Genomic DNA, 26,091 nt, shown 5'->3' with positions numbered 1-26,091 from the left:
ATTGTTCTTCCAGAGGTCCTGAGTTCAATTTCCGGCAACCACATGGTGGCTTACAACCATCTATCTGTAATGGGATCTGATGTCCTCTTCTGCTGAAGAGTGTCTTCTAGTGTATGAAGACAGCTACAGTGTACTCATATACATAAAATAAATAAATCTTTTTAGATTTATTTATTATTATATCTAAGTACACTGTAGCTGTCTTCAGATGCACCAGAAGAGGGCGTCAGATCTCATTACAGATGGTTGTGAGCCACCATGTGGTTGCTGGGATTTGAACTCAGGACCTTTGGAAGAGCAGTCGGTGCTCTTAACCACTGAGCCATCTCTCCAGCCCAAAATAAATAAATCTTAAGAAAAAAAGAGAATGGCAAACTTGAGGAGGTAAGACAAGAGAAGGTAACAAGGGGGGTGAATCTGATCAAAATACACTATATAACATGTATGAAAATGTCAGTGAAACCTTTATTTTGTGTAGTTAACATATGCTAATAAAAACTTCTGTTATTTTTTTGAGAGAGGGTCTTATATTGTAGCCCTTGTGGGCCTAGAACTCACTGTGTAGATCAGGCTGGCCTTGAATTCTGATATTTGCCTGCCTCTCAGAATGTTAGGATTAAAGGTACACACCGACACCCAGCTTCATTTTTTTTAAAACATGCTAATATTGCCAGGCATGGTGTTAAACACCTTTTTAATTCCAGCACTTGGGAGGCAGAGGCAGGTGGATCTTTGTGAGTTGGAGGCCAGCCTGGTCTACAGAGCAAGTTCAGCCATAGCTACACAGAGAAACCCTATCTCAAACAAACAAAGCCATTGAACTTTGACCCTCCTGCCAAACACTTCTGGAAATGCTATGAGATCTCCTGGTTTATAATGGTAATTGAAAATATAATACTCCTTTTTTTAAAGGATTTAATGTGTGTCTGTTTGTTTGTCTTATGTGTGTACTCATTTCATTACCAGTGGAAGACAAAAGAGGCATTAAATTCCCCTGGAGCTGCTGGTGGTTGCTAGAGACAGAACTCAGGTCCTCTGTAAGAGCAGCAAGAACCCTTAACCACCACCATTCCTTAGGCTCTGTCATTCCTCTTTTTGATTAGAACATTTTTGGTGCCTTTTATTCTCCTGTGCTGCCTAAAATGGAGTTGACTGCATCTTGGAGATTATTTCTCTGATGGACAGACAGTGTTGTTATGCTGTAGCCAGGTATCTGGTGTGCCTTTGGGTAGAAGTTGTGTGACAGCCTTCATGGTGGTTGACGTGGTAGTGTGGGGTTAATGGGAAGGCTGTGGTAGGTTCCTGGGTCCTGGCTGGTCTCTGGGCTTTTGACAGGAGCAGTCACTATTTTCTCTTGCCTTCTGTGCCTTTGCCTGAAAAATGTGTTACTGAGAGGAATTTAGGTAAAATATAGCTATATGCATGTGGAGTGCTGTAGGACACCTTTGGCTTTTCCACCTTCAAGGTGAGACAGGCATGTAGGAATGATACCACACATGACATACTGAGGTCAGAGAGTCTTTGCCAAGCAGATCTGTGCTCTGGAATGCATTGCTGTGGAATGAAGGCCATCAAGTGGGTGTCCTATCCTTATAAAAACATCCTGGACACCTCAGGGTAGGGTTATTCTGACTTGCTGTGAGCCTCTGTGGTGGCACTGTGAGTGTAAGTCAGTGTCTCCTTGATATCACCTGATTCCATTTGGATGTGGACATCTGATGTACTGTTTAGCACTAATTGTCCCGTGCAGGGTTTAGTCCAAAACTCAGACAGTATTTGAACACAACTGTTAAGCGTTTCAGTCATGGGACAATGAAATGGCTTAGAGGGTAAAAGCATCTGCCAGAGAGCCCAGGGCCTGAGGACAATCCCACAACCCATGAAACAGTGGACCAACAGAACTGACTCCACAGAGCTGTCCTTGGGCCTTTACATGTGCCCTGCTGCATGTGTGTTTCCCCCATAATAATAAATAACCGAATTAAAAAATTACTTCAGAGAGATGGCTCAGAGGTTTAGAGCACTGACTGCTCTTCCAGGTCCTGAGTTCAATTCCCAGCAACTACATGGTAGCGCACAACCATCTATATTGAGATCTGGCGCCCTCTTCTGGCATGCAGGAAGGAAACACTCTGTACTTAATAAATAAGTCTTTAAAAAAAAAAAAAAAACAAACTTCAGGGCTGGAGAGATGGCTTAGCAGTTGAGTGCTGATTGCCCTTCCAGAGGACCCAGGTTCATCTTCTAGCACCCATGTGGATGCTTAGAGCTGGCAGCAACTCACATCTGGTGTACAGACAAAACACCAACACATAAATACAATTTTAAAAATACTTCAACCATAGAGTTAATAATAGTTCAGGCTTGAGTTTAATAATACTTTTGGTGTCTAGGTTCAATCCTGAGTTTGTATCTGATTTCTAAGTTTTGCCTTTTCAAAGTGTTTTGTTAACACACTTCAACTGCTGGTATTATATATAGTCTCATGAGACTACGGGTTTAGTCTGAATCTGCAGCCCTTTATAAACATGATCATGTGCTTAGTGTGACGTGAACTTGTTGACACTTCCCGTTCTTTTCAAATTCAGAAAACAATGCGGTGGTCGCTTGGTAGAACCTCCGTACATCTTTCGCTGGTGTTTTTGGTGATCACACTTCCACAGCCTCAGTGCTGGTGTGGTAGTGAGCCTGGAACGGCTGTGTGCGCTGTTGCTGGCTGCTGGTGTATGTCTCTGTCTTTGCTTGCTTTCTCCTGCCTTTCTCCGCCTTCCGTTAGAATACCTGGTTAATTTTGAGAAACATATTCTGTGGTCTCTTTTAATTGGAAAAAGACTTTGTATTTTAAAAGAGATTGGCTATTTTAAAGGGATTGAAATTTTAAGAATTTGCAAAGACTGTGGGACTTTTAGTTATTTAGATCTTGGTCTCTTGGTCTGTGCTGAGGAAGGATGAGTATAAGCAGGATGTTTACCTGTTGGGGCTGACAGGGCCTGCACCCAGGCCTGGGTACTGGCATGTTCTAGACTTGTGCTAAGGTATCAGGTAGGTAGGGTTCCTAGGGCTCTTTTTCAGAAGGACTGAACAACTACTGGTTTGAAAAAATACCTGGTAAGTGTCTGTACTGGTGAATGCTAGAGTTCTTGGTGTAGGAGCAGTTACACATGGAGAACAAGAGGTCTGTTGTGAGCATGTACCAGTCTGCTTTGGCAGGTCACAGTGGATCACCTGGCAAACAAGTGTAATCTGGCTAAAGGCTAGTTGTAGACCAGCTGCAGCCTGGCACCTTGTGTACTGGCTCTTGACAGAAAATGAAATGCTTTAAAGCCAGCAAAAGGGTGTGACACAGTGTCTGGGAGACCCTGGAGAGGGGGAAAAAAAAAGCACCATTAGTGTCATAAGTGAGGCCACCCCAGAAATTGTTAAAGGACTTGGATCAGATCTGGGGTGTATCTTACTCCCGTGAATGTGCGAGCCTAGTGCTGGCCTTTCCCAGTGGTGTGTAGCAAAGACAGCACTCTAGATTTAATAGTTTCATGCAGCCAGGAGGGGTTAGGCAGGTGGGGTTGGAAGGACAGAGGGGAGCAGTCCTGGCTCAGTGTCAGCAAACGTGGAGAATGTGTGAGCACACCTTCTGGTCCTGTCCCAGACCTCTGATATTCCCAGCCTATTTTTGGATCGAGGATCTTTATCACGTAATCAATAGCTGAGTCCCCTCGCTTCAGATGAAAGGAACACTGATTGAGTCTAGCAGCTTTTCTCCTCTCGTTCCTGCTTTGTCTTCTGTCAGGAGGAGTCGGGGTTGATGGATTTTCTGACCTTCACCCTTGGCCCCAGTGCTCAGGCAGACAGGATCCAGGGTGTGATCTTGGGTAGGTTTGGTTTTATCAGGACGAGCTTTTCAGCACAGTAAAACCAGTTCAGCTAAGGGACTGCAGAGTGAAGTCGAGCAAGTTGATGAGGAAGAACCTAGAGTGGGAGAGGAAGCCAGCCAAATACAGTGTCAGCAGGGCTGGGAGCAGGCTGATGCCCGAGGACATCTCACTCACAGGTGACCACATCTCACAGGTCACCCATCTGGTTCTGCAGCAGCTCCTCTTTTCTTGGCTCTTGCCAAAGCTGTGGTTTTGCTAAGCAGATGGTCAGTGAGGTGGGGTGGTGGTGCTTGGGGGAAAGAAGCCACGTGGAGCAGAGGATTAACCACTTGTCTGATTCTGCTGTTGTCTCAGTGGCAGACATAAGCTGTGGGGAGACCCATCCACAACTTCCCCACCCACTCTTTTGAGCAGCTTTTGAACAGTTCTCTTCTGTTGCAGCATAATGATGACTAAAACAAACATTTTTGTACAAAAGCACTGGGCTCATCTTGTGTGTACTTGAAATACATTGTGTTGGATTATAAGATAATGTTCTTGAAGTGTGTGGTATGTTTTCTGTGCTTGCTTGCTAAATGTGATCCAGTGAAGGAAGGAACCTTATGATTAGTGAACTCCAGACTCTCTTTAGAGGTGACAGTCCCCCCACCTCCCCCAAGTGGCTGCTGTTAAGGGACCCTGTTGAGCACCTTCTTGGCCTGCAATTGAGGGCCACCCTGCTGGTGTGGAGAATGGAAACAGCAGGCGATTAATGCTGTTGCTTTCCCTGTCTTTCTCTGGGCCTAGACACTTCCCATTTCCTGCATGAATTCCTAATAAACTTAGAGTCCTCTGTGACTATAAAACTTGCTCAGCAGGTAGATGCTAACAAGACTTGTTTTTGCTGTTGCTGAGTGGAAACTGAAGGCTGAGGTCAGCTGTTCACTTACACAGCTCTAAGCACGGTTAGGTTTTACTTTGGTATGGATTATGTAGCTCCTGGCAGAAGCCACAAATCTGGGAACCTAAAGAAAGCTGAGGCTCTGGGACAGCTAAGTAAAGGCCATTTGTCTCACCTATAATGGCACCTCTTGTACAGCTGGAGTTAACTGTGTTTGGCTAAAGGATTGGGAGCCAATGTTTAGTAAAGGTCACTTCTGGTTCCTTCCCCAAGACTGCCTGTGCTTAAAGCAAAGCTTGCATGACCTGTGCACTCTCCTCTTGATGACTGCAGGCCAGGCCAAAGCCCACCAGCCGCTCTTGCTTCTTTCCTAAAAAAGCTATTGTGAAAAAGTAGGGATTGTTTTTGTGATTCTAAATTTATACAAAATTTGTAAAAATAGCCACTGCATGTCTACCATGACAGGGCTCTTCAGACCTTTCATGAGTGCCAGCAAGAGCATTGTCCAGTGACTGTGAACTGAGAGCTGCAGGGGTTTGGAATGAGAGTGGTCAGTCTCTCGTTTTTGTCTCATCCTGGCGGAAGGCTTGGTCTTTGCGAATTGGCGGTGGCATTTGAGCTGAGCTTGGCTGCTGCTGCCCCAGCACAGGGCTGGGTTTAAGGACTGGGGAGTCTCCTGCTTCATTTCCTCCTCCTACCTTTTGGGAGCTGTCAAGAATTCTAGGGTCAGTGGATAATGGGCCATGCTGCCTCACCAGGCCTTTTAGAGTACGTGGTGCATGGAGTCATGTTGAACAACTCATTCCTCTCTCACACTACATTTCCTGTGGCACAATAGCTTCCTGGGTATTGCAAAATGACACCCAAGTGACAGATGAAGACAGGCATTGAAGAGGTGACCAAGAAGGCAATGCAGCCAAAAAGCATTGTCCACTCAAAGTAGCCTGGCTGTTTGGGAGAGGAATGAGGACCCTCACTAGGCCTGGGGCTGGTGACTCTAGATGTTGGGGGAAGGGTTGGGAAGTAGGAGCCTAGGCTTCAGCTGTCTTTGGGCTGTGCAAGTAAATGCTGTGACTGTGGTGGCCTTGGGATGAAAGGTGCTGTCATGATACCTATGGCTGCCGTGTCTGGTATATTTCTGACATTTCTCTAGGCTCCTATGTCCCTACCTACCCTTGAGTGAGGGTGGAATTGTACATTTGGCCTTAGCTTAGCCACTGATAAGACTTCACTGTTTGAGGATTCCTGCTCTATGATGCTACTATGTGACCTCTTGGGACAGAGCAAGTTTTCCAGGAACATCTGTGAGCTTCCTGTCTGGTCAAGTAGGGGTTTTGAGGATTGGAAACTAACATTTTCCTGCAGAAACTAAATAGAGGGTTTCTCTGTGTAGCTGTGATTGTCCTAGAACTCACTCTGTAGACCAGGCTGGCCTCAAACCTCAAACGCAGAAATCCGCCTGCCTCTGCCTCCCAAGTGCTGGGATTAAAGGCGTGCACCACCATGCCCGGCTCCCTCTCCTTTCCTATTTGGTTGAGACAAGTCATCTTTATGTAGGCCAGGCTGTTCTGGAACTCCTGCTCCTCTTGCCCCACCCTCTTGTGTTGTGGGATCATAGGTATGTACCAGCATATCTGGCTCTAGATCTACTTTTAGTAATAACCTAAAGATATATTGTAAGAGTACAGTGGAAGAATTCATGGAAGTAGTGGGGCACTTTGGGCCTGATTGGATCAGGTCCTTAGAAGACAGAAGACAGAAGGGGCCGCCTTCAGAATAGCCTGGGAGGGCCATTTTTGAAGCAGATGGACATTTATTGGGTAGCAGAACAATTGTTGAGTGTCCCGGATTGGGGAGGGGTTATGGTGATGGTATGCTTGGTGGGCCAGATGGAAGGAGAGAGTCCTGCCCCAGCCTAGAGTGATTTGTGGAGAAGGTGGAAGGCCAAATGATGCCCAGCCAGAACTAATCTCCTGGGTGTTCTCTAGGCCTCAGAAAGGGAAATCCCTGACTAGACAGCACTGATTAAAGAAACAAGGACTCCAGAGCCCTTCCTGAAGCAGTCCCTATGGAATGATTCTTAGAGCAGGAGAGCCTATAGGTCCATTGCCCAGGAGGTAAGGTCTGTTTTTTATCTGCTTTATGTGTGGTCTTAGCTTTGGCAGAGAGCTGTGTCGACACACACAAGATAGCTCTTAGGTCAGTGGGTTGATCAGTGGGTGAAAGCACTGTTGCCAAGCCTGTTGAACTGAGTTCCCCCCACATGCTGGAAGCAAGAAACAGCTCTACAACTCATCCTCTGACCGTTATGTTTGCCTGTGGTACACACATACCTTCACCCTACATATATATAAGGATAAAGGAATGGAAAAAATAACCTATAGCCCCGAGGATTCAGGTTGCCCCATGTAAAATGTCCCAATATGGAAGCAGTGTTGTGAACTTTGTGTGGTTGCAGAACAATTGCAGAACAAAAGACAGACAGGTCTTTTACCGAATACATTGTTGGGGACGTGAGGCAGGCAGCACAGCAAAGCTTAAAATGTTCTGCTGTAGGTTGTGGTATTGCTCTCTGATGGTGCTCTGGGCTTTTGGTTGGTGGGAGCCTGTAGTCTGTTAAGAATACAAAGTTAAAGGGGTGTTAGGTCAAGCAACAAGTGTGGGCAACAGTGGCTTTTAAGGGGAAAAATGATAACCCGGGATAGTTTGGCTCTGGATCTGCAACACTCCAACTCTCCACCATGGGATGTTCTGTTCAGAAAGCCAGACATAGTCTCCTTTAACAGAAAAGGCTTATTTGCCAAATACAACTTTGCATTCTTTGAGGATTTTCTGCTGAATAGAAAAAAACCATAGAGTCTGTAGGTTACATGGACTTGGGAGCCATGTTCTGAACCAGGCCCTAGAGATGATGGGACAGACTTGCAGAAGGTCTGAGGACTGATAGGTGCTGTTCCACCCTGTGGGCCATTTGTGAAGTGCTGGGTACCCTCATGGCCTTAATGGTGCTCAGCCCCATTTTCCCACAGATCTTCTTTTTTTTTTTTTTCTTTTGAGACAGGGTTTCTCTGTGTAGCCCTGGCTGTCCTGGAACTCACTTTGTAGACCAGGCTGGCCTCGAACTCAGAAATCCACCTGCCTCTGCCCCCCCCCCCCCCAGTGCTGGGATTAAAGGCGTGCGCTACCAGCCTTTAATCCCACAGATCTTCTTGTTAGTTGTGGCAGTCCATCAGGAGAGTTCCCTGGGAACATTGGTGTAGTTGGCCATGCCAGAAGGACTTGCTCCATCTCTGTCTGAGGCCCAGCTTCTGATGGCTTAGGTCTACTGAAACTAGTGCAGTGGAACCAGGTTTGACCTGACAGTACAGCAGTCTTCCCTGACCCTTGAGCAACTTTTGTTTCCTCCATGGCAACCTGCAGCCATGCTGGTAGTTAGAGGTCAGTGGCTTCACCTACAGTTGTGAGACATCCTGAGGATGAATGAGGAGATTGGGTCCTTGACCTTGTAGAGGCTTGTTTGTTTGTGTGTTTGGTTTTTTTTTTTTTTCAAGATAGGGTTTCTCTGTGTAGGGCTGGCTGTCCTGGCCTTGCTCTGTAGATTAGGCAGGCCTTGAACTCTTAGGGATCCACCTCCCTCTACCTCCTGAGTGCTGGAATCAAAGGTGTGCACCACCACTGTCTGGCTCCAACATGGGTTCTTGGTCACAGTTGGACACTAGGGGGACATATGGCATCGACATAGGCCATAGTAACTGTAGTGTCCCAGTAGCTGACAAGCTTGTATCTGGCCTCACTTTTTATGCACTCATTACAATGATTTTCTGTAATTTACTTTTAACATTAGAGGTTTTGCTTTAGATAAGAAAGCATGTAAAAAGAACAGACCTGCTTGTAGCATGTTTTCACGGAGCTTTTACAAACATAGCAGGAAAGTGGTACAAGAGTCTCTTGTTTACCTGTGTACAGCTCTCTCCGTCCAGCCTGTGCTGCCAGGGGTTCTCCCTGATTCTTCTGAAGAGACCCACATGCATGTCTGTGTACAGCTCTAGAACAGGAGGCCCCCTGAAAAACACTGTCATGATACCTTACACATAAACTTGATCTTCACACTGCCCAGTGTCCAGTTTTCTCACTGGTCTCTCTGAGTTTAACCTTGTTTGAATTTGGCTCCAGGCATGATATTAGTGTCGTTTTATGTGTATGTGCCTGAATGCATGTTGCATATACATGCACCACATCCATGCAGGAGCCTGCAGAGGTCAGAAGAGGTATCGGCGGGTCTCTTGGAACTGGGGTTACAGACAATTATGAACCACCATTCCAATTCCAAGAATTGAACCCTGGATGTCTTCAAGGGTAGTAAGTGCAGTTAACTGCAGAACCATCTCTCCAGTCCCCCATTAATGCTGTTTTATTTTTGAGACAGGGTCTCTCTAGTCCTGAATGTCCTGGAACTTACTATGTAGACTAGGCTTGCCTATAGCTCATAGAGATCTACCTGCCTCTGCCTCCTCTGCCTCTCAAGTGCTGGAGTTAAAGGCATAAAGGTTTTTTGTTTTTTGATTTTTTTTTAAGGGTTTTCTTTGTGTAACTCTAGCTACTGGAATTTGCTCTGTAGACCAGGCTGGCCTCAAACTCAGAAATTTGCCTGCCTCTGTCTCCCCAGTAGGATAAAGGTGTGTGTACAACTACCACTTGTATTTTTTTAAAAAGATTTATTTATTATATTTATATGAATACACTGTATCTCTTTTAAGACACACCAGAAGAGGGCATCAGCTGGGAATTGAACTCAGGACCTCTTGAAGAGCAGTCAGTACTCTTAACTGCTGAGGCATCTCTCCAGCCCCCATTTGTATCTTTTAAAAGGTAGCTTTTTCTCCAGGCACTAGGAATTGATCTCAGGTTTTACAAATGGTAGGCAGCGTTCTACCAGTCAAACCACACCCTTAGCCCCAACAAAATACCTTTTTTTTTTTTAACTTGTTTGTGGCCTTATTTATAGACAAGTCTTTTGTACCCAAGCTGTCTTCCAACTTGCTTTGCAGTCAGGATAACCTTGATTTCCTAATCCTCCTGCTTGCACCTCGTAAGTGCTGGGATTGTAGGTCTATACCACTGCAACAGGCTTCAAGGTAGCTTTTGAAGTATGTTAACGTGCCTTCCTGTGTGTATGTCACGTCCTACCACAGAAATACTGCTGTTGGGATAATGCCTGCCCTCTGCCACTCTGTCACTTTCTTTTCTTTCTGGCTTGTTTACTGGAGAAGCTTCCTCTGGCTTGGAAGGTTCCAGAGTCTGGGCGTTGCTGTTTGGGCTCCCACAGTGTCTAGCACAATCCTTTTCTGAGTATTTTCTTAAGCTTGTGGATTAAACCAGATGCACTGCTGCATTTTGGTATGATTTTCTCAGCAGGATGGCGTTAGTTGGCCATGTGATTTTTTTTTTTTTTCCTCCCAGAATGCACAAGCACTGTGGTCACATTTGATCTTGGTTGAGGACTGGGAAACAGTTTTACTCTTTTTGTTTGTTTGTTTGTTTGTTTGTTTGTTGTTTGTTTGTTTGTTTTGAGACAGTGTTATACATCCTGGGCTGGCTTTACCATGTAACCAAAGATGACCTTGAACTCCATCTCTGGAGTGCTGAGATTACAGGGTGTACTCGGTACCGGGATCCAGCCTAGACTTCCCTATATGCTTGATAAGTACGTTATCAGCTGAGCCACATCCTCAGCCCCTCTCCTTGTTCCAAGATAATTCACTGGATACTTGTTACCAGTTACCTCTTTGTACTTGGGCCATCCATGTCTCTGATAGGTCTGTTATGTGCATTTCGGTATGTGCCTTATCTTTGCTGTGGGAGCTTTTGTTTTGGCCTCTTGGTTTTGTCCATTTTGTGCTATTGTAGTGATAACTGCCTGCACAGTAGGCAGTTTATAGTAAACAGACACTTGCTGGCTCTCAATTTTGGATGCTGGAAGATGCAACAAATGGTACCAGTCAGTATCTGGTGGGGTTGTTCCTGTGGCATACCACTGTAGAAGGGGGCTGTGTAAGGGCAGAAGGAGAGACATAACATAGGCAAGTGTGTCTGTGTAGGTGGGAGCTGACATAGCTGTCACTGGGAATCCATGCCTTCAGGATGGCACTGATAAATTTGTTCACCAGGGCAGGCTTTTGGCCCAGTCACCTTGTAGAGATCTATCTTGGAGGGGCAGGCATAGTACATCGGCAGCCATTTGGCTATCTTACTACCTGTAGGACAGAATGGTGTCCAGTCTGAGTTTAGCAGTTTCTTTTCCTGCAGCTGCAGGTGGTTGAGGGCCAGCCCTACACTGTTAAGCAGCACATCTCTGCTTTGTACAGTTCATAGCAGACCATGCAGTGAACTGTGGCTGCTCTGTTGCTTCACAGGTATCTGGTTCCTAAGTTACACGATTCATTGGAAAGGGAGCAAAGAAAAGAGAAGCACCAAAAAGTGAGCCAGGGGCTTGGCTGATGATCAGATACTCAGACCCTTATTAGTAAGCAAGACTTCAGGGACTGGGTGGACATTGTCTCTAGTACTGCGTTGGTCACTCCAAGGGCAGAAACCATATTTCTCACCTGGACCTTCCTTGTCCCTCAGGACTCATAGGCAACTGCTCAGAGACTTTTTTTAAGTTACATGTGGCACTTTACTTATTTTCAGGGGGAAAAACCTTTTGAAACAGTTTGAAGGTGTTTGTTGTTTTCCTTTTAGATCATGTAGCTCTGGCTGGCCTCAAACTCACAGAGATCCTCTTGCCTCAGCCTCAGAAGTGCTGGGATTAAAGCATACTTGCCAGGTTATAGGTTGAATTTTTGCTTCACTGTTTTAAAATACTGTTCTTGGGCTGGGCATGGTGGTGCACTTAACCTCAGCACTCCAGAGGCAGAGCCTGGTGTAACTGTGAGTCTAAGGCCAGTCAGGTCTAAGTATAGAGACTCTGTCCTGAAAAAACAAAAGTATTCTTCCAAATAGGAGAAATTATTATACAGGAGTTCTAAAACGCTAAGCTAATTACTAAATTAATGAAAGTAATTTTGAGAAAGATTTTTTGTTGTTGTTGTTAAATGGTAGAGCTAAGTTATATAGTTGTCCTAATTCTCTGACTTGGAAACTGGTGTCCAGGCTGTGGATCTAACTCTCAATGGAATGTTTGCCTAGGTGTGTGTGAGGCTCTGGGCTCCATCCGCAGCACTCGCAGTTGGTGAGGTGGATGATGTTTTGACACATTATCCACTTACGTGTTTCCCAGCTCCCTGTGACGCATAGCAGAGCCTCCTGCGGTCTGCAGAGCCCGTCTTCACGTGATGACCTGTTGAAACTACTCTACTGCCCACACGTCTCCCTAGAATTAATATTCTATCACTTCCCTGAACAACTGTAAAGGGTTATTTTAAATATAACTCTTAAAATAATGATTACTTATCGATGTATTAGTCATTGGTTGTTATTAAACTTTTCCCTTTTACACTATTTAACTGAAGATCAAACCTAGGGCCTTGCACATGCTAGGTAAGCGCTTTACTACTGAGCAACATTCTTCACCCTTCTTTCCCCTACATTTTGTGTGTGGGTGAGTGCTATGGCATGCATAGATATCTCAGATGATAACTTGTGGGGTCGATTCTCTCTTTCTACTGTACGGTTCCAGGGATTAAGTGCAGCTTAGCTTGGTAGCAAGCACTCTAACCTGCTGTGCTTACTTTTTATCAGGAGACAAAACTCTCACTAAACTTCCTCAGGCTGCCCTGGAGCTCTGTTTTTATTTTGGGGGAGCTGAATCTTATTACTTTTTCTGTTTTTAAATATGTGTGTGTGTGTGAGTGTAGTATGTGGAGGTATATTTTCATGTGTGGAGGTACATGTATGCATGTGTGATGTGTGTATGTGTGTGTGCTTGATTGTGGAGTCTACAGACTGATTCAGTCAGGGTCTTTCTCAGTTCTTCTTCCACTTTATTCTTTGAGACAGGATCTCTTCATCAAACTCAGAACTTGCTAGTCAGATTGCGCAGGGTTCCCACCTTCAAAGCCATAGCTACAGGCAGACTGCCTTGACACGTTTACGTATGTGGGCTCTGGGTATCTGAACTCCAGTGTGCTTGCTTATATGCTAACCACTGGGTAATCTCTCTGGTCCTAGGCCTTGACCTGTTTTCCTCCCATTTATTTATTTTGTGTTTTGTTGATCTATTCTTATTTCTTTACTGTGTGTGTGTGTGCATATGGGGTAGGAATGTGCAAGGTCAGAGGACAGCCTCCAGGAGGCAGTGTCAGTTTTTCCCCACCATATTAATACTGAGCTGACTTTCATCTTTATATTAGGTATGCATGCATCTTTTGATTCCTGCTGCTCAAAGAATGAATTTGTTCTAATTCACTTTTTTTTTTTGTCTTTTTTTTTTTTTTGGTTTTTCGAGACAGGATTTCTCTGTGTAGCCCTGGCTGTCCTGGAACTCACTCTGTAGACCAGGCTGGCCTCGAGCTCAGAAATCTGCCTGCCTCTGCCTCCCAAGTGCTGGGATTAAAGGCATGCGCCACCACGCCCGGCCACTTTTTTTGTTACTTAAACATGAGATCAATTTTTTTCTTTTCATTTTCTTCCTCCTCCTCCTCCTCCTCCTCTTTTCTTCTTCTTCTTCTTCTTCTTCTTCTTCTTCTTCTTCTTCTTCTTCTTCTTCTTCTTCTTCTTCTTTTTCTTCCTTCTTCCTTCTTCCTTCTTCCTTCTTCTTCCTTCTCCCCCTCTTCCTCCTCCTCCTCCCCCTCTTCCTCCTCCTCTTCCCCCTCCCCCTCCTCCCCTCCCCCTCTTCCTCCTCCCCCTCCCCCTCTTCCTCCTCTTCCTCCTTCTCCTCCTCCTCTTCTTCTTCTTCTCCTCCTCCTCTTCCTTCTCCTCTTCCTCCTCTTCTTCATTCTTCCCCTCCCCTTCCTCTTTTGAGATAGGGTCTCATGATATAATCTTGACAGACCAGCAACTCCCTTTGTAGACCAGGCAGACCTGAACTCATAGAAGTCCACTGTCTCTGCCTGAGGAATGCTAGGATTAAAGGCATGTGCCAGTGCACCTGGCCCTTATGGAGATCAATTAGATCAATTTTAAATATGCGTATTTGGCTGGGCATGGTAGCAATCCTAGCTCTTGAGTCTGAGACAGAAGGATGTTTGAATTCTAGATCAGTTTGGTCTACATGGCAAGTTCCAGGCCAGCCAGAGTGAGAGCCTGTCTCAAACAAAAGCCAAAAAAAAGTGGGGGAGTAGGGGTGGGGATTTACAAGTTGTTTCTAGCCCATAGGCTTTGTAGAAGCTGAGTTCATTCCAAAATATTTCTCCCCTCAGATTTCCAGGATCCACACAACTTCAACATAAATATAGATCAGATATGATCCAGTAGGAGGACCAAATCCCAGAACAGTGACAGTCTTGTCACTGAAGGATGAACGGGGAGGAAGAATTCTTTGATGCCGTCACAGGTGAGCAACTATAAGAAATATGACCCAGAGACTGCATCTTGTGTAGGAATCTGTGGGCTATGGAGTATGGGATTTGGTCTGGCTTAGCCAAAGGCAGGAGTGTTAGATTGGACCTGACATTAGTTTTATTAGAAAGACAATGATGGCTTCTCTCATGAGGTGAATCTTGACTGGATCTTAAGAGACAGCATGAAAGGACAGTGTGTGTGTATGGGGGCCGGGGGAGGGCTGGATGCATGGAAGAGCCTGGCTCTAAGGCATGTACCACCACTTCCTGGCTAGTACTTTGATTATTCTAGAGTATCTGGGCATGGAGTGTCAGCCATTCATTGCTCAGCCCTGAGTGCTGGCTAGTCACAGAGTGGACTTACCAAAATCTCAAAAGAAGACACTGAGCTCCTTGGCTTTTCCAAGGCTCAGTGAAATAATTTTCATTATTTCATGACCGAGACCCATTGATTCTGTTTCACGTTGGTGTGTGCCTACAAGTGGAGTGTGCTGGAAAACAGCCTCAGTAGCCCTACAGACAGACCCAGGAGACCATGCCTACCACGAGAGACCACTGCAGATGCCTCCTCACCCACACAGTCCCTAGACGTTCCCTCTTATCCAGGGACTCGGTGTAGCAGATACTACTTCAAACACCCCTGAGCTTTTGAATACGTTTCTCTTGATATTCCCTGAAGATGGCTTCAGCCTTATTGATGTTGAGGTGATTTCTGGCATCCTAGCAGACAACAGTGCTCCCACACAGCCCCTCTGTGTCCTGACACTGAGGTGGACCATCCTTTCACCGAGTAGGCAACAGAGATGATTATTTTAAGTGTACCACTTGAAAATAGTCTCATGGGGCTGGTGGCACATGATCCCCGCACTCAGGAGGCAGAGATGTGAGTTCAAGGTCAGACTGGTCTTACATAAAGAGTTCCAGACCAGGCAAGGCTACATAGTAAGGTCCTGCCTCAAAAAACAAAACCAAACAAAAGGTTTATAGATTTTTAGGCTTCTGTTTGTGTAGTTAGTCTTGAAGTAGGCTTCTTCATCTCCCAGGTCTAGAGAAGGTGACTGTTTTTTGCTTCTTTGTTACAGGCTTTGATTCTGATAATTCTTCTACAGGGGAATTTTCAGAGGCAAATAAAATTAGTGGGATGATTGACTTGGATACCAGCAAAAGTACTAGGACTGGGAAAAATGGGGAGAAACCACCACAAGAGAATGGAATTCAAAAGCACAGGTACTCTGTCTTACATACGTTGTATCAAGGATCACCCCATATGTCCTATACAGTATCCCTTATTTCTCAGGAGCTGAAGCACCCCTAATTCCAAGGCAACTCTTCCAGGTCATCTAGCCACCAGATATCCTATGAAACTTGATGCCTGTCTACTGGAGCATGGAGATCAGTGAAGGGCAGTGTTTGACCCATGAATCCCTTTCCATGAAGTGATAGTGCTGTTCCAGGATGGCTCACAGCCTGTACACAACATGATCCACAGCCCTCATTTACTAACCTGTAGACCCACCTGCCACTCCCAGGCACCAGGTTAATCCTGTTGTTCCTTCATATATTGCTGAGATGTGTTTGACTGCTGGGCTAGCAGGACTAGTGTCCGTTCTCTTGTGCCTTCTACATCTCACTGAGAAATGTTGACTGCTGGCCCTGTCAAGGGACTGTCAAGGTTTGGCTGCGGCAAAACCATGTACATTTGTGTATCTAGACTACGTGGTCATCACAGAAGCTTCTCGATCTCGGGAAAAGCACCCATGGGACATAGGCTTCCTGCTTTTATTCTAAAAGGTGTTCTTGGCCTCAGTGGACCCTCAGCCTCTCTGCTGACTTAATGCATGGCCCACTTGTCTTCAGGGCAGGCTCCCTCTGTCCAAGGTGCTTAGCCTTCTATTGCCCTACATCCACATGCTTAGTGGGTGCAGGAGTACCTCACATGGGCTGTGAGGGCCCATGTAAGGAAATTGTTCACTCTGTACCTCACCAGCTTCCTCCAAGTGTATGTCAACTTGTGACCAAACATCAGCAGCGAGCTTGGGACCACTCCCTCATTCTGTTCCCCTCATCTGATGCTTTGGCTGCTAAATATCTTGAGGCTCTCTCGTGTCCACCCCGCGTCATGTGTGCTACCTTCCCTCATTATTCTTCCTAAGCACAGTGACACTTAGTACACTGTTTGTGTCACCCTTGTTCTCTGCCTGAAGCTCCTGTAGCAGGAACTCATTCCTGTCCTCTCACCCCCGTCCCAAGCAGCTCTGAGTAGTGCTCCATTTGTCACTGCTGAAGTGAGGGCTCACATCTCCTTACCCCTGTACTCAGGCCTGTCTTCATTCACTCTCCTAGCTTTGCCTCCCCTGGAGCCTCTTGTCTTGAGTTCTGCATCTAGACCTGTGTATACCAAAGTTCCTCCATACTGCTGTCTCAGCCTGGAGCCTTACCATCCTCCTGCATGTCTTTTCTCTTGTTGATCCTTCCCATCTTCATGCAACAGTTGGGTATTAGTTATTTCCTATTGCTGTGATAAACATCACAACCAAGACCAAACATATTCATGTGCTTGGGTATAAAAGGGTTTCTTTCGCTTGCAGGTTACAGTCCATCATCAAAGAAGCCATGGCAGGAACTGAAGCCGAGACCATGGAGGAGTGCTTCTTAACTGTTTTGCTCCCTTGGCTTGCTCAGTTTGCTTTTTTTCTTTTTTCTGAGCTGAGGCCCGCACCCAGCTAGGCAAGCACTCTACCACTGAGCTAAATCCCCAACCCCTCAGTTTGCTTTCTTATGTAACCCAGGACCATTTGCAAAGGAGTGCTGCTGCCTTCTGCTTCACAGTGAGCTTGGCCCTTCTACGTCCATTATTCAAGAAAATGCCTTGTAGACTTGCCTAGTAGCAATCAGATAGAGGTGTGTTTTTTCTCTACTGAGGTCCCTCTTCCCAGATAATCCTAGATTTTGTCAAGTTGACAAAAACTAGCACAGGGTGGATCCTTGGGGCCTGACCCTGACCCTTTATGGAGCTATATCCCCATTTCTGTGGCTCTCACAGTTTGCCATGTCCACAGCATTCCAGCTACTTTTGGCAGCCCTGGTACACAGTGCTCAATAAACATTAGATTTCTTTCCTTTTCCATTTTGTTTCAAAGTTTTTCTCTTCCTTGTCTTGACTCAGTGAGCCTTTTTTGAGGTCTTACTTGACAAGACCCCAGCTATTACTCTCCCAGGATCACAATGCCTAATCAGGGCTCTCCCGTTCTACTTCAGAGAATTGTCATTGGGAATTCCACAAGAAAAACTAGGCTGTCCTCTAAGGGCCCAGAGCAGTCATGTGTATCTGAGGGACATTCTGTGATGCCTTCTCTACACTCCTATGATGGGCCACATTCCTTCCTATAAGCTATGCAGATCTCTACTGAGGCTTCTTCCCACACATGGAGACAGTGCTTACTGTAGCTCACAGTTCCTACGGAAGCTCTAGCCTTTCCCCAGGTAGCCAGAGCAGGACTTGTGGCTAAGGTGACTGCTGGGCCCTCGTTTAGTGGAAGTGGCCTGAGAAGGTGTGCACCTTGGGAAGCTCTTGACACATCTCATCCTGTAGTCTCATCTCTGCCCACCATCTCAGGCCGGGCAGAATACTCTAAAGTAAGAAGTAAGGATGTAAGCAAAGGGGTTTCCGTCTCATCGTCAGCCTTGCCCAGAGCTCAGGGAAGGACAGCAGTGACCTGGCTGCGGCAGGGTCGGGTCCAGACTCCAAGGCCACCACGACCAATAACCATTGCTAGGAGGACTTAAAGCAGTGGTGCAGAAACCCTGTAGTGTCAGCTGTGACTTCACCTCTCTCCCAGCAGGCCATTGCTTCGAGACTGATGTTTCAGTCTCAAGCTAGGATGATGACATTGAGTAGTCCTGTGAGAAATATGTCCTACCCACTACATACTCCATTGGATAATAAATTCCTGTTGCTCTCAAATTCCTCTCAGGACAGCTCTTCCTGCTCCCATGTTCACCAGAAGCGACTTCAGTGTGTGGAGTATCCTGAAGAAATGCATTGGCTTGGTGAGTGCAGATAAATCATGTGACACATGGAGTTTAGGTATTACTTCCCTGAGACTTATAGTGTTGGTATCTAAGAAAATAGATGCTATATATTTATAATGATCATGAAATTACGATAACAAGGCAGGAAAGGAACACATGTCTAAGGGGAAGGGAAACATTATTTAGGAACAGCAGAATGCAGGCAGTTTTACAGTTAAGCAACTAAGCAGGCAGGAGGCATCCCATAAAGCCTTTTTCCTGGTGCTCCAAGATGGCTTAAACATCTTCTGTATGAGACCAGATGGGGCCCTCGACATACTCTAGGCTATAAATAGCTTTTGTCCAATACTGCGACTTTGTGTCAGGGAAATGGAGTGTCTAGTAGCCATTTGATCTTTCCACATGATCTTTGACTATTAGAGAGGCTAGTGTACTCGTACAATCTCTGGCACATCTCATGCACAAACCAGCACTTGGCAACAAGAAACTTGATCCCAAGAGTCCAGATATTTCTGTTGCCAAATTTCAGGTGTTTCTGCCTGTGTTCTTTTAATGCCATCTTCCTGTTGTGATTACTTCTATTCCCAGAGAAAACACTTTCTTCAGCCTTTTATTTTAAATCACTGTAGACAGATTGGAAGTAGATAGATTGGTGTGGAGTTGGCATTGGAAAGCTGGAAGAAGCTATAATTAGAGGTTCTCTTTTGGGTAGGATTACAGAAAAACTAGGAGCTCATTCAGAATTGCATAGTGTCCATATGCCTTCCTGGGGACGTTACCTTACCTTAATTGCTTGATTGTGTATCCTTGTTGCAGAGTTTTCTGGTTTTCTCATGAGTGAGTGATTGTACATGGGTCTGGGAGAATCCTGTAGGTTCATCAGTTTCATTTTTTATGTTTACAGGTTCCTTTTACGATTTTATTTCAAAATATGAGTCCAAAGTCAAATTCATTAAATATATGTTAGTCTGTTTTCTGTTGCCTGTACTACAAGAGCATAGACTGTCTAAACTGTAAAGGAAAGAGACTTATTCTATTTCCTGTGTCTGGAGTTACAAGACCAAGGGCATGTGTCTGGTGATGACTTCGGTGCTGGCAGAGTCCTGAGGTAGCATAAGACATACAGGGAGAGTTAGGGAAGGGGCTTGCACAGCTTTGTGTCTGTGGGTCTCTCTTTCTTTTTCTTTTGTTGTTTGTTTGTTTGTTTATAGTTCTAGGGATTGAGTCCAAAGCCTCAGAAGCATTCCACCACTGAGATGTTTAACCAACCCTTGCCCCGGTGTATTATTACTATTTACATCTATTTCTGTCCACACATGTGCATGTGGAGGTCAGAGGATAGGTTGCAGGAACCAGTTCTCTTGTACAGCATACCTGCTGAATATCTCACCAGCCCCTGCCCTGCCTGCCCTGCCCTATGTTAGCATACTACCCTAGTCAACCGTGGAGGCTCACTCCACCCAGTGATTTTACCTAATCCTAATGGCTTTCCAGAAGATTGGCATTAACACCATAGATAGATTAAGTGTCATCCTCTTAATTCTTCACAGTTAATTGGGATACTCTGACCATATCCAGAACATGACAGTCTCAGAAGCCCAGCTTCTTGTGCTCATCCCTCCCCACAAGTAACTGTCACCCACTGTCTTAGGGTTTCTATTCCTGCACAAACATCATGACCAAGAAGCAAGTTGGGGAGGAAAGGGTTCATTCAGCTTACACTTCCATACTGCTGTTCATCACCAAGGAAGTCAGGACTGGAACTCAAGCAGGTCAGAAAGCAGGAGCTGATGCAGAGGCCATGGAGGGATGTTCTTTACTGGCTTGCTTCCCCTGGCTTGCTCAGCCTGCTCTCTTATAGAACCCAAGACTACCAGCCCAGGGATGGCACTGCCCACAAGGGGCCTTTCCCCCTTGATCACCAATTGAGAAAATGCCTTACAGCTGGATCTCATGGAGGCATTTCCCCAACTGAAGGTCCTTTGTGATAACTCCAGCCTGTGCCAAGTTGACACAAAACTAGCCAGGCAGGACACCCACCCATCCTGCCCCACACCCTGACATATATACATTTCCTCCCATGCCTTCAAAGAGGCAGTAGGCTTTTCTTTATCCCTCCGACACCAGTGTCTAATGATCTTTTAAGTACTTCAATTCCCTTTCTTCGTTGTTTTTCAGTTTAGTGGGATGATGCGCTGTTTTAGATATTAGACTATTTCTGACCAAAGCAGATCACAGTGCCTAGCCCTGTATGTATATTTGCTGAGGCTCAGAGCTGGGTGCCGAGACATGGTATTGCTGGATCAAAGGAGAAATGTGTTGGCACTTTGCTAGCCGTAGCCACGTCCTCTTTGTAGGCTATGGTACTATACCCAGCAGCAGAGATGGAGCCTGGCCTAGGAACCCAAGGCTGGGAGTTTAGAGCAGGTGAGCAGTGTGCGCCCAGCTAGCCTCTCTCTTGCTGGGGGTCTTCTGTGTTTCTGCTGCCTGCTGCTGACCTCTCTGACCTCTTGCACTATAGGCTGTGGGCTCAACTTCCCTTGCTTTTACAGGTATATGAAGCCTCGTCTTTTCTTACCTTTCTGCTATGGAGGCATCCCTATATTCCCAGATGTCTGAATGTCTCTCAGCTGGTTATGTAGTGTCTGAGAAGCCTGACTGACTCTGGCTCAGGATCTGTAAGTTCAGGCTTTCAGTGAACAAGACCCTATCCTTTCCCAGAATGTTGTCTTCCAGGACCTGGTTGTCTTGCTGGTAACAGCTGAGTATTCTACCTCCCCCAGGGCACTCTATCAATCTCTAGTGACATTTGGGACTGGTGAGAGCAAAGGAGGTCATTTTAGCCCCTCGTACAGAAAGCCTGCATCAAATGAAATGAAAATAATCATCATCCTAAGAGCCAAAGCTTGTAGTTTGTTCTTGTTCCTGTAGCACCTGCGCCTACCCTGTTATAACAGCGTCACTTTCTTCTGACAGTCCTTCTATCTGTAAACGCCTTTCCAGAAGCTCAGCTCCTTCCACCTCTATGCATGGACTCTGGAGGCAGGAGCTGCAGCCTCACTTCTGTCCCTTTACAGACTCTGAAATAGCTTCCCGGCAAAGCCACATTAGAAGGGCTTGCCTGCCAAGTACCAGCCAGGTGCTTCCATGTTGTCCTAGCAGAGGCCATGATGCTAAGGATAAGTTTGTTTTTTTGGCTTTTTTCCAGACAGGGTTTCTGTAGCCCTGGGTGTCCTGGAACTCACTCTGTAGACCAGGCTGGCCTTTAATTCAGAGATCCTCCTGCCTCTGCCCCTCAGGTGCTGGGATTAAAGGCATGGGTTATTACTGTCTGCCTGTCAAGGGCAAGTTTTAACAAAGGGAAACTTGGGGCTGATACCACTCATCTAGAATAGGCGAAGGGAGGGGAGGTGGCTGTCTTGGAGCTCCTGTGATCACTGCGTTATTCAAATTGGGAGTGGCTCTCAGGGTCTGGGAGATAGAGAGCTGCCATGACTGCCACTCAGGAAACATTCCAAGTTGGGTAAGGTAGAAACCAGAGCTCACAACAGATAGCTTGCCCACACAGAGTTTCTAAGACCTTGTCTGTATGGGAATTTGAGGCTCTGGGAAGTGATCCTTAGAACACTAAAGTAAAGTGGTTTATTTGCATCTGGGGCATGCCCTGAAGCCTCAGACACCCAACCAGATGTCTTTCTGGCTTCTTCTAGGAGCTCTCCAAGATCACAATGCCAATTGCCTTCAATGAGCCACTGAGTTTCCTGCAGCGGATCACAGAGTACATGGAGCATGTGTACCTCATTCACAAAGCCTCAAGTCAGTCCCAGCCCCTGGAGAGGATGCAGGTGAGGACCCCACAGTTACAGGGCCCGAGTATTCTGCTTGCTGGGCTATCTAGAAGATGCCCTGTGGGGAGCAGCTTTGCTGTCTTGACTGAAGCAGTTCTGATCTACCTTTGAATTGTTTGCAGTCTGTAGCTGCCTTTGCGGTCTCAGCTGTGGCTTCCCAGTGGGAGAGAACTGGCAAGCCCTTTAACCCACTCTTGGGGGAGACGTACGAGTTGATCAGGTAAGGAGAGTTGATAATGTATCCTTTGCAGAAGGGCTCTTGAGTGAGCACGAAGAGCTCAGTTTTCTCTTCAGCACTGATTCCTCAGATTAGGATAGATGCTTCTTGGAGTTAGGAGCTACCGAAGTATTTGGAATGCTGTGGGTAAGAAGGTATTCACACACATAGAATGCTGGGTTTCTGATGGGATAGAACCCTGGTACTACATGAAGGTCTGGCATAGGATCTTGGCACAGTGGGCTCAAGGATAGAGGCCATGCTGTGTAGACTACTGGTGATGTATATGTATTACATGGCAGAGACAAGGGGGTCACTAGTGTTAGGCCAAAAGTGGAGTCAGAACTAATGAGTAGGACTGTGCTAGTTGTAGAAGCACTTTGATGAGAGTTCAATAACCAAAGAGAGGAGAGACAGCCCAAGTCACTGTCCATTCCGTGCCTGTGTCGCAGGGTCTTAGGACAGAGCTAGGACCTCAGGACTAGTCTGTGAGTGTTTGCTGAAATCCCTCTGAGTGGTTTCCTCTGGGTGGTGTCATGCCTCTTAGAACCCCGTAGAGCATGAGGTTGGCAGTGTGGGGTGGCTGGGGCAGACAGTAGCCAGTGCTCATGCACATGAGCAGTGTGTACCCTCCATTCTCATCCTTGGACCTAGCAGACCTCTGACCCTGGATGCTGAGTCCTAGTTCATACGGTTTGTGGTGAGCCTTTGGCTGGGCTGGGAGATTGTTGCTACCTACTTTGCCAACTTTGAGTCTCCTGCAGTTATGCAGAAAACAGTTTTGGAGATGCTGCCATGGTAAACACTCCTAGTCACATGTCACAGACCCTGGTATGGTTTTGCCTTAGTCTTGCCTGTGCCTCCAGAGACTAGTCACTGAATTTGCACAGTTCCTAGTGGGCCAATTTGTGCTCTTCAGGGTTATTCTTAGTCGGCCATGCTGTGACCTTTTCTGTGCTGCTTGTATGGCTGGTATGGTGTGCTTATGTCTCAGGAATGCAGAGAACATCAGGATAGGTTAGTAAGGAGATCTTTTCTGATGGGGAAGGAAGTAACTAGAAGGATTTAGATGAGGTCTTCTCGTTGGCTGGCATCATGATTATTTGCCACAGGCTGTGGAGCTGCAGGCAGGAGGGATGGCACCTGCCATCCTGCTCTGAGATCCTTTCTGTAGAGAGGAGTTCTGCCATGACATTCTGCCACTGCCCTGGAATCAGTGTCAACTGGTAATCTGTGGAATTCATTAAATGGAGCCTGTTGGTGTTTTAGCCATGATAATGATCTATACAGAACATGGCAAGGCTAGAAGTAAAAACCAGATGCAGCCCACCCAAGAAAATTGGTATCACACAGATTTTCTTCTGTGTGAGGTGTTAATTGATGACTTTTTCATTGTATCATAAACATCATTTTCCTTAGCTAGGAATGGTGGCACATGCCTTTAATATTAGCACTCAAGAGGCAGAGGCAGGCTGATCTCTCTCAGCTCAAGAGCAAGTTCTGTTGTTCGAAAGCTACAGAGTGAGTTCCAGGACAGCCAGGCTTACACAGAGAAACCCTGGCTTGGAAAGTAAAAAATAAGTTATAATCTTATGTGTGTGAATGTTTTGGCTACATGCATGTCTATGCACACTCTCTTGAGAGGCTAGAAGATGGTGTCAGAGTCCCTTAAACTGGAGTTAGTGATGGTTGTGACCTGCCATGTGAGTGCGGGAAATTAGACCTGGGTCTTCTGGAGGAGTAGCCACTGAGCTTATCAAATCTCCAGCCCCCAAATGTCACTTTTAAGGATGTGGCTTTGTCTGAGTCAGTGAAGTGTTTCCTTCATTTGTCTAGACTCTTCTGAGCAGGAATTGCCATTGCTGGCCACCTGTGAGCCCATCACATACAAGATGTGAGGTCCAAATCTTGTTTAGCTTAAAATGTCTTGAAAAAGATAAGATAGGAGCCAAGCAGTAGTGGTGCAGCCTTTAATCCTAGGACTTGGAAGGCAGGGGACAGGCAGATAAATCTCTGAGTTTGAGGCCAGCCTGGTCTGCAGAGTGAGTTCTAGGACAGCCAGGGCTACACAGAGAAACCCTATCTCAAAAACCAAAAATAAAAAGAAGGGAAAAAAAGAGGAGGAGAAAGAGGAGGAGGAGAGAAATAAGATAGAAGGAGAACATTTCTGGGTGATGGCGGCTCATACCTCTGCATTCTAGCTCTAGCCAGCTTAGGTAGGAGGATTACAAGCTCCAGGCTAGCTTGGGTTACATAGTATGGACCTGTCTCAACATAAAGGAAAGCAGCAGCAGCAGCTGTGTGGATGTGGAGAGAATAGGAATAGCCTGAGGTGTGGATATCAGACAGAAGCTTAGCCTGACTTGGGATTTAATTCAGAGGCTGAACCGACGTTTCCAAGGCTGCCAGGAAAACTCCCTCACAGTATGTTCCTCTCCAGGCCTGCTTGTTGGTGTCTCCACAGAGATTCCCTGACACTAAGTGGCCCTACTCCACAGTTCTGCACAGACTAGGCTGTGTACACCGTCTTTCATCCCTTCATATCCCTCTTGAACAGCTAAAAATATACTTGCTTTTCTTAGACAAGTATTCATTTTGTAGATTACATACCTTGGCAGGCAACCTTTTAAAATCTAATTTTTCAACTTTCCTTCCTCTGTAATGATTGGGAATTCTGATTCCAGCTAAGTTAGTAATTATGTGGTTTAGCTTTTATAATTCCTAATGACTACAACTGTAGGTGTATTCATAGTTCCGGAACAATTAAAAACTGACATTTTTATTGAATAAGGGAGTCTGCTAAAATCCTATTTCCTGGCCAGGAATATTCTGGGATCTAAGACGTTCCATCATAGAAGTCTTGGGAGCCTGTACAAAAGGCTGGACAGGAGCACCCGTAGGCTTTTGAGTCCATTGGGCTTACTGGCATTTAGGATTCCCTGGGATTGAGATTAGTCTGCATCTGAGGCCTGCCTGGCTGATGGCTAAAAGGTTGAGGTACCAATGGGATGAGCAGTGGGACAGACAGAGGCTCCCTTTCAGGAGAGCTTGTGTGGTAGTGGACAGGTGTACTCCAGAGTGATGGTACACAGCCAGATGAGCCATCTAAGAGGTGGTTGCTGAGTGTTTCTGCTTCCTGTCAGAACTGGAGGCTTCTGGGCCCAAATCCTATATCAGTATCTAGGGGAGGGCAGACCATGCCAGCTGGTGGGTAAGTGGATGACCCTTTGCTATGGCTACCATTAATGTGACTTTTTCTCTTCCCCCTTTTCTCATTTTTGGATCTAGGGAAGACTTAGGGTTCAGATTTATATCTGAGCAGGTCAGTCACCACCCTCCTATTAGTGCATTTTATTCAGAAGGTCTCAATCAAGACTTCAGGTTCCACGGTTCCATCTATCCAAAGCTGAAGTTCTGGGGCAAGAGTGTGGAGGCTGAGCCCCGGGGGACCATCACACTGGAGCTGCTCAAGTGAGTGACAGGTGCAGGCGAGGGCCAGCATGCCCTGCACTGACTGTGAGGACGTTATGGCTTCCACTTCTCAGAGGACTTCCTTCTGGGGAGATCCTGACCTTGTGTGGGCTGAGAGCCTTTCTGCCAGCGGCACTTCTGCTAGGCTTCCTGGTGGGGAGAGTTCCTGTGTCCATTGAGGTGGATGAATCACATCTCCTCCCACGCACTGATTGGAGCCGCTCACCTTAACCATCAGTTACTGCTTTATGACAACCCCAAACAACAGCTT

At 46.1% G+C, this 26,091-nt stretch overlaps 1 protein-coding gene across 3 annotated transcripts in view; it reads left to right on the top strand.

Moving 5' to 3' along the window:
- Osbpl2 (oxysterol binding protein like 2) overlaps window positions 1–26,091 on the top strand; it is a 45,667-nt gene that overhangs the window by 6,071 nt on the left and 13,505 nt on the right. For 2 of the 3 annotated variants that reach the window (XM_085831700.1, XM_085831690.1), the window contains exons 2-7: window positions 14,112–14,245; window positions 15,335–15,479; window positions 18,227–18,302; window positions 21,995–22,129; window positions 22,255–22,352; window positions 25,638–25,820. In XM_085831700.1, the coding sequence (XP_085687826.1) occupies window positions 14,209–14,245; window positions 15,335–15,479; window positions 18,227–18,302; window positions 21,995–22,129; window positions 22,255–22,352; window positions 25,638–25,820 (674 nt within the window). In that variant the 5' untranslated portion in view covers window positions 14,112–14,208. The remainder of the gene's footprint in view (window positions 1–14,111; window positions 14,246–15,334; window positions 15,480–18,226; window positions 18,303–21,994; window positions 22,130–22,254; window positions 22,353–25,637; window positions 25,821–26,091) is intronic. The other variant, XM_085831706.1, reaches the window with a different exon arrangement.

This window comes from Mus caroli, unplaced genomic scaffold, assembly GCF_978045245.1.
Source record: "Mus caroli unplaced genomic scaffold, Mus_caroli_1 scaffold_2, whole genome shotgun sequence".
NCBI classification, from domain to species: domain Eukaryota; kingdom Metazoa; phylum Chordata; class Mammalia; order Rodentia; family Muridae; genus Mus; species Mus caroli.
The sequence above is the reverse complement of the archived record's forward strand: the minus strand, read 5'-3'. Positions and strand labels throughout refer to the sequence as shown.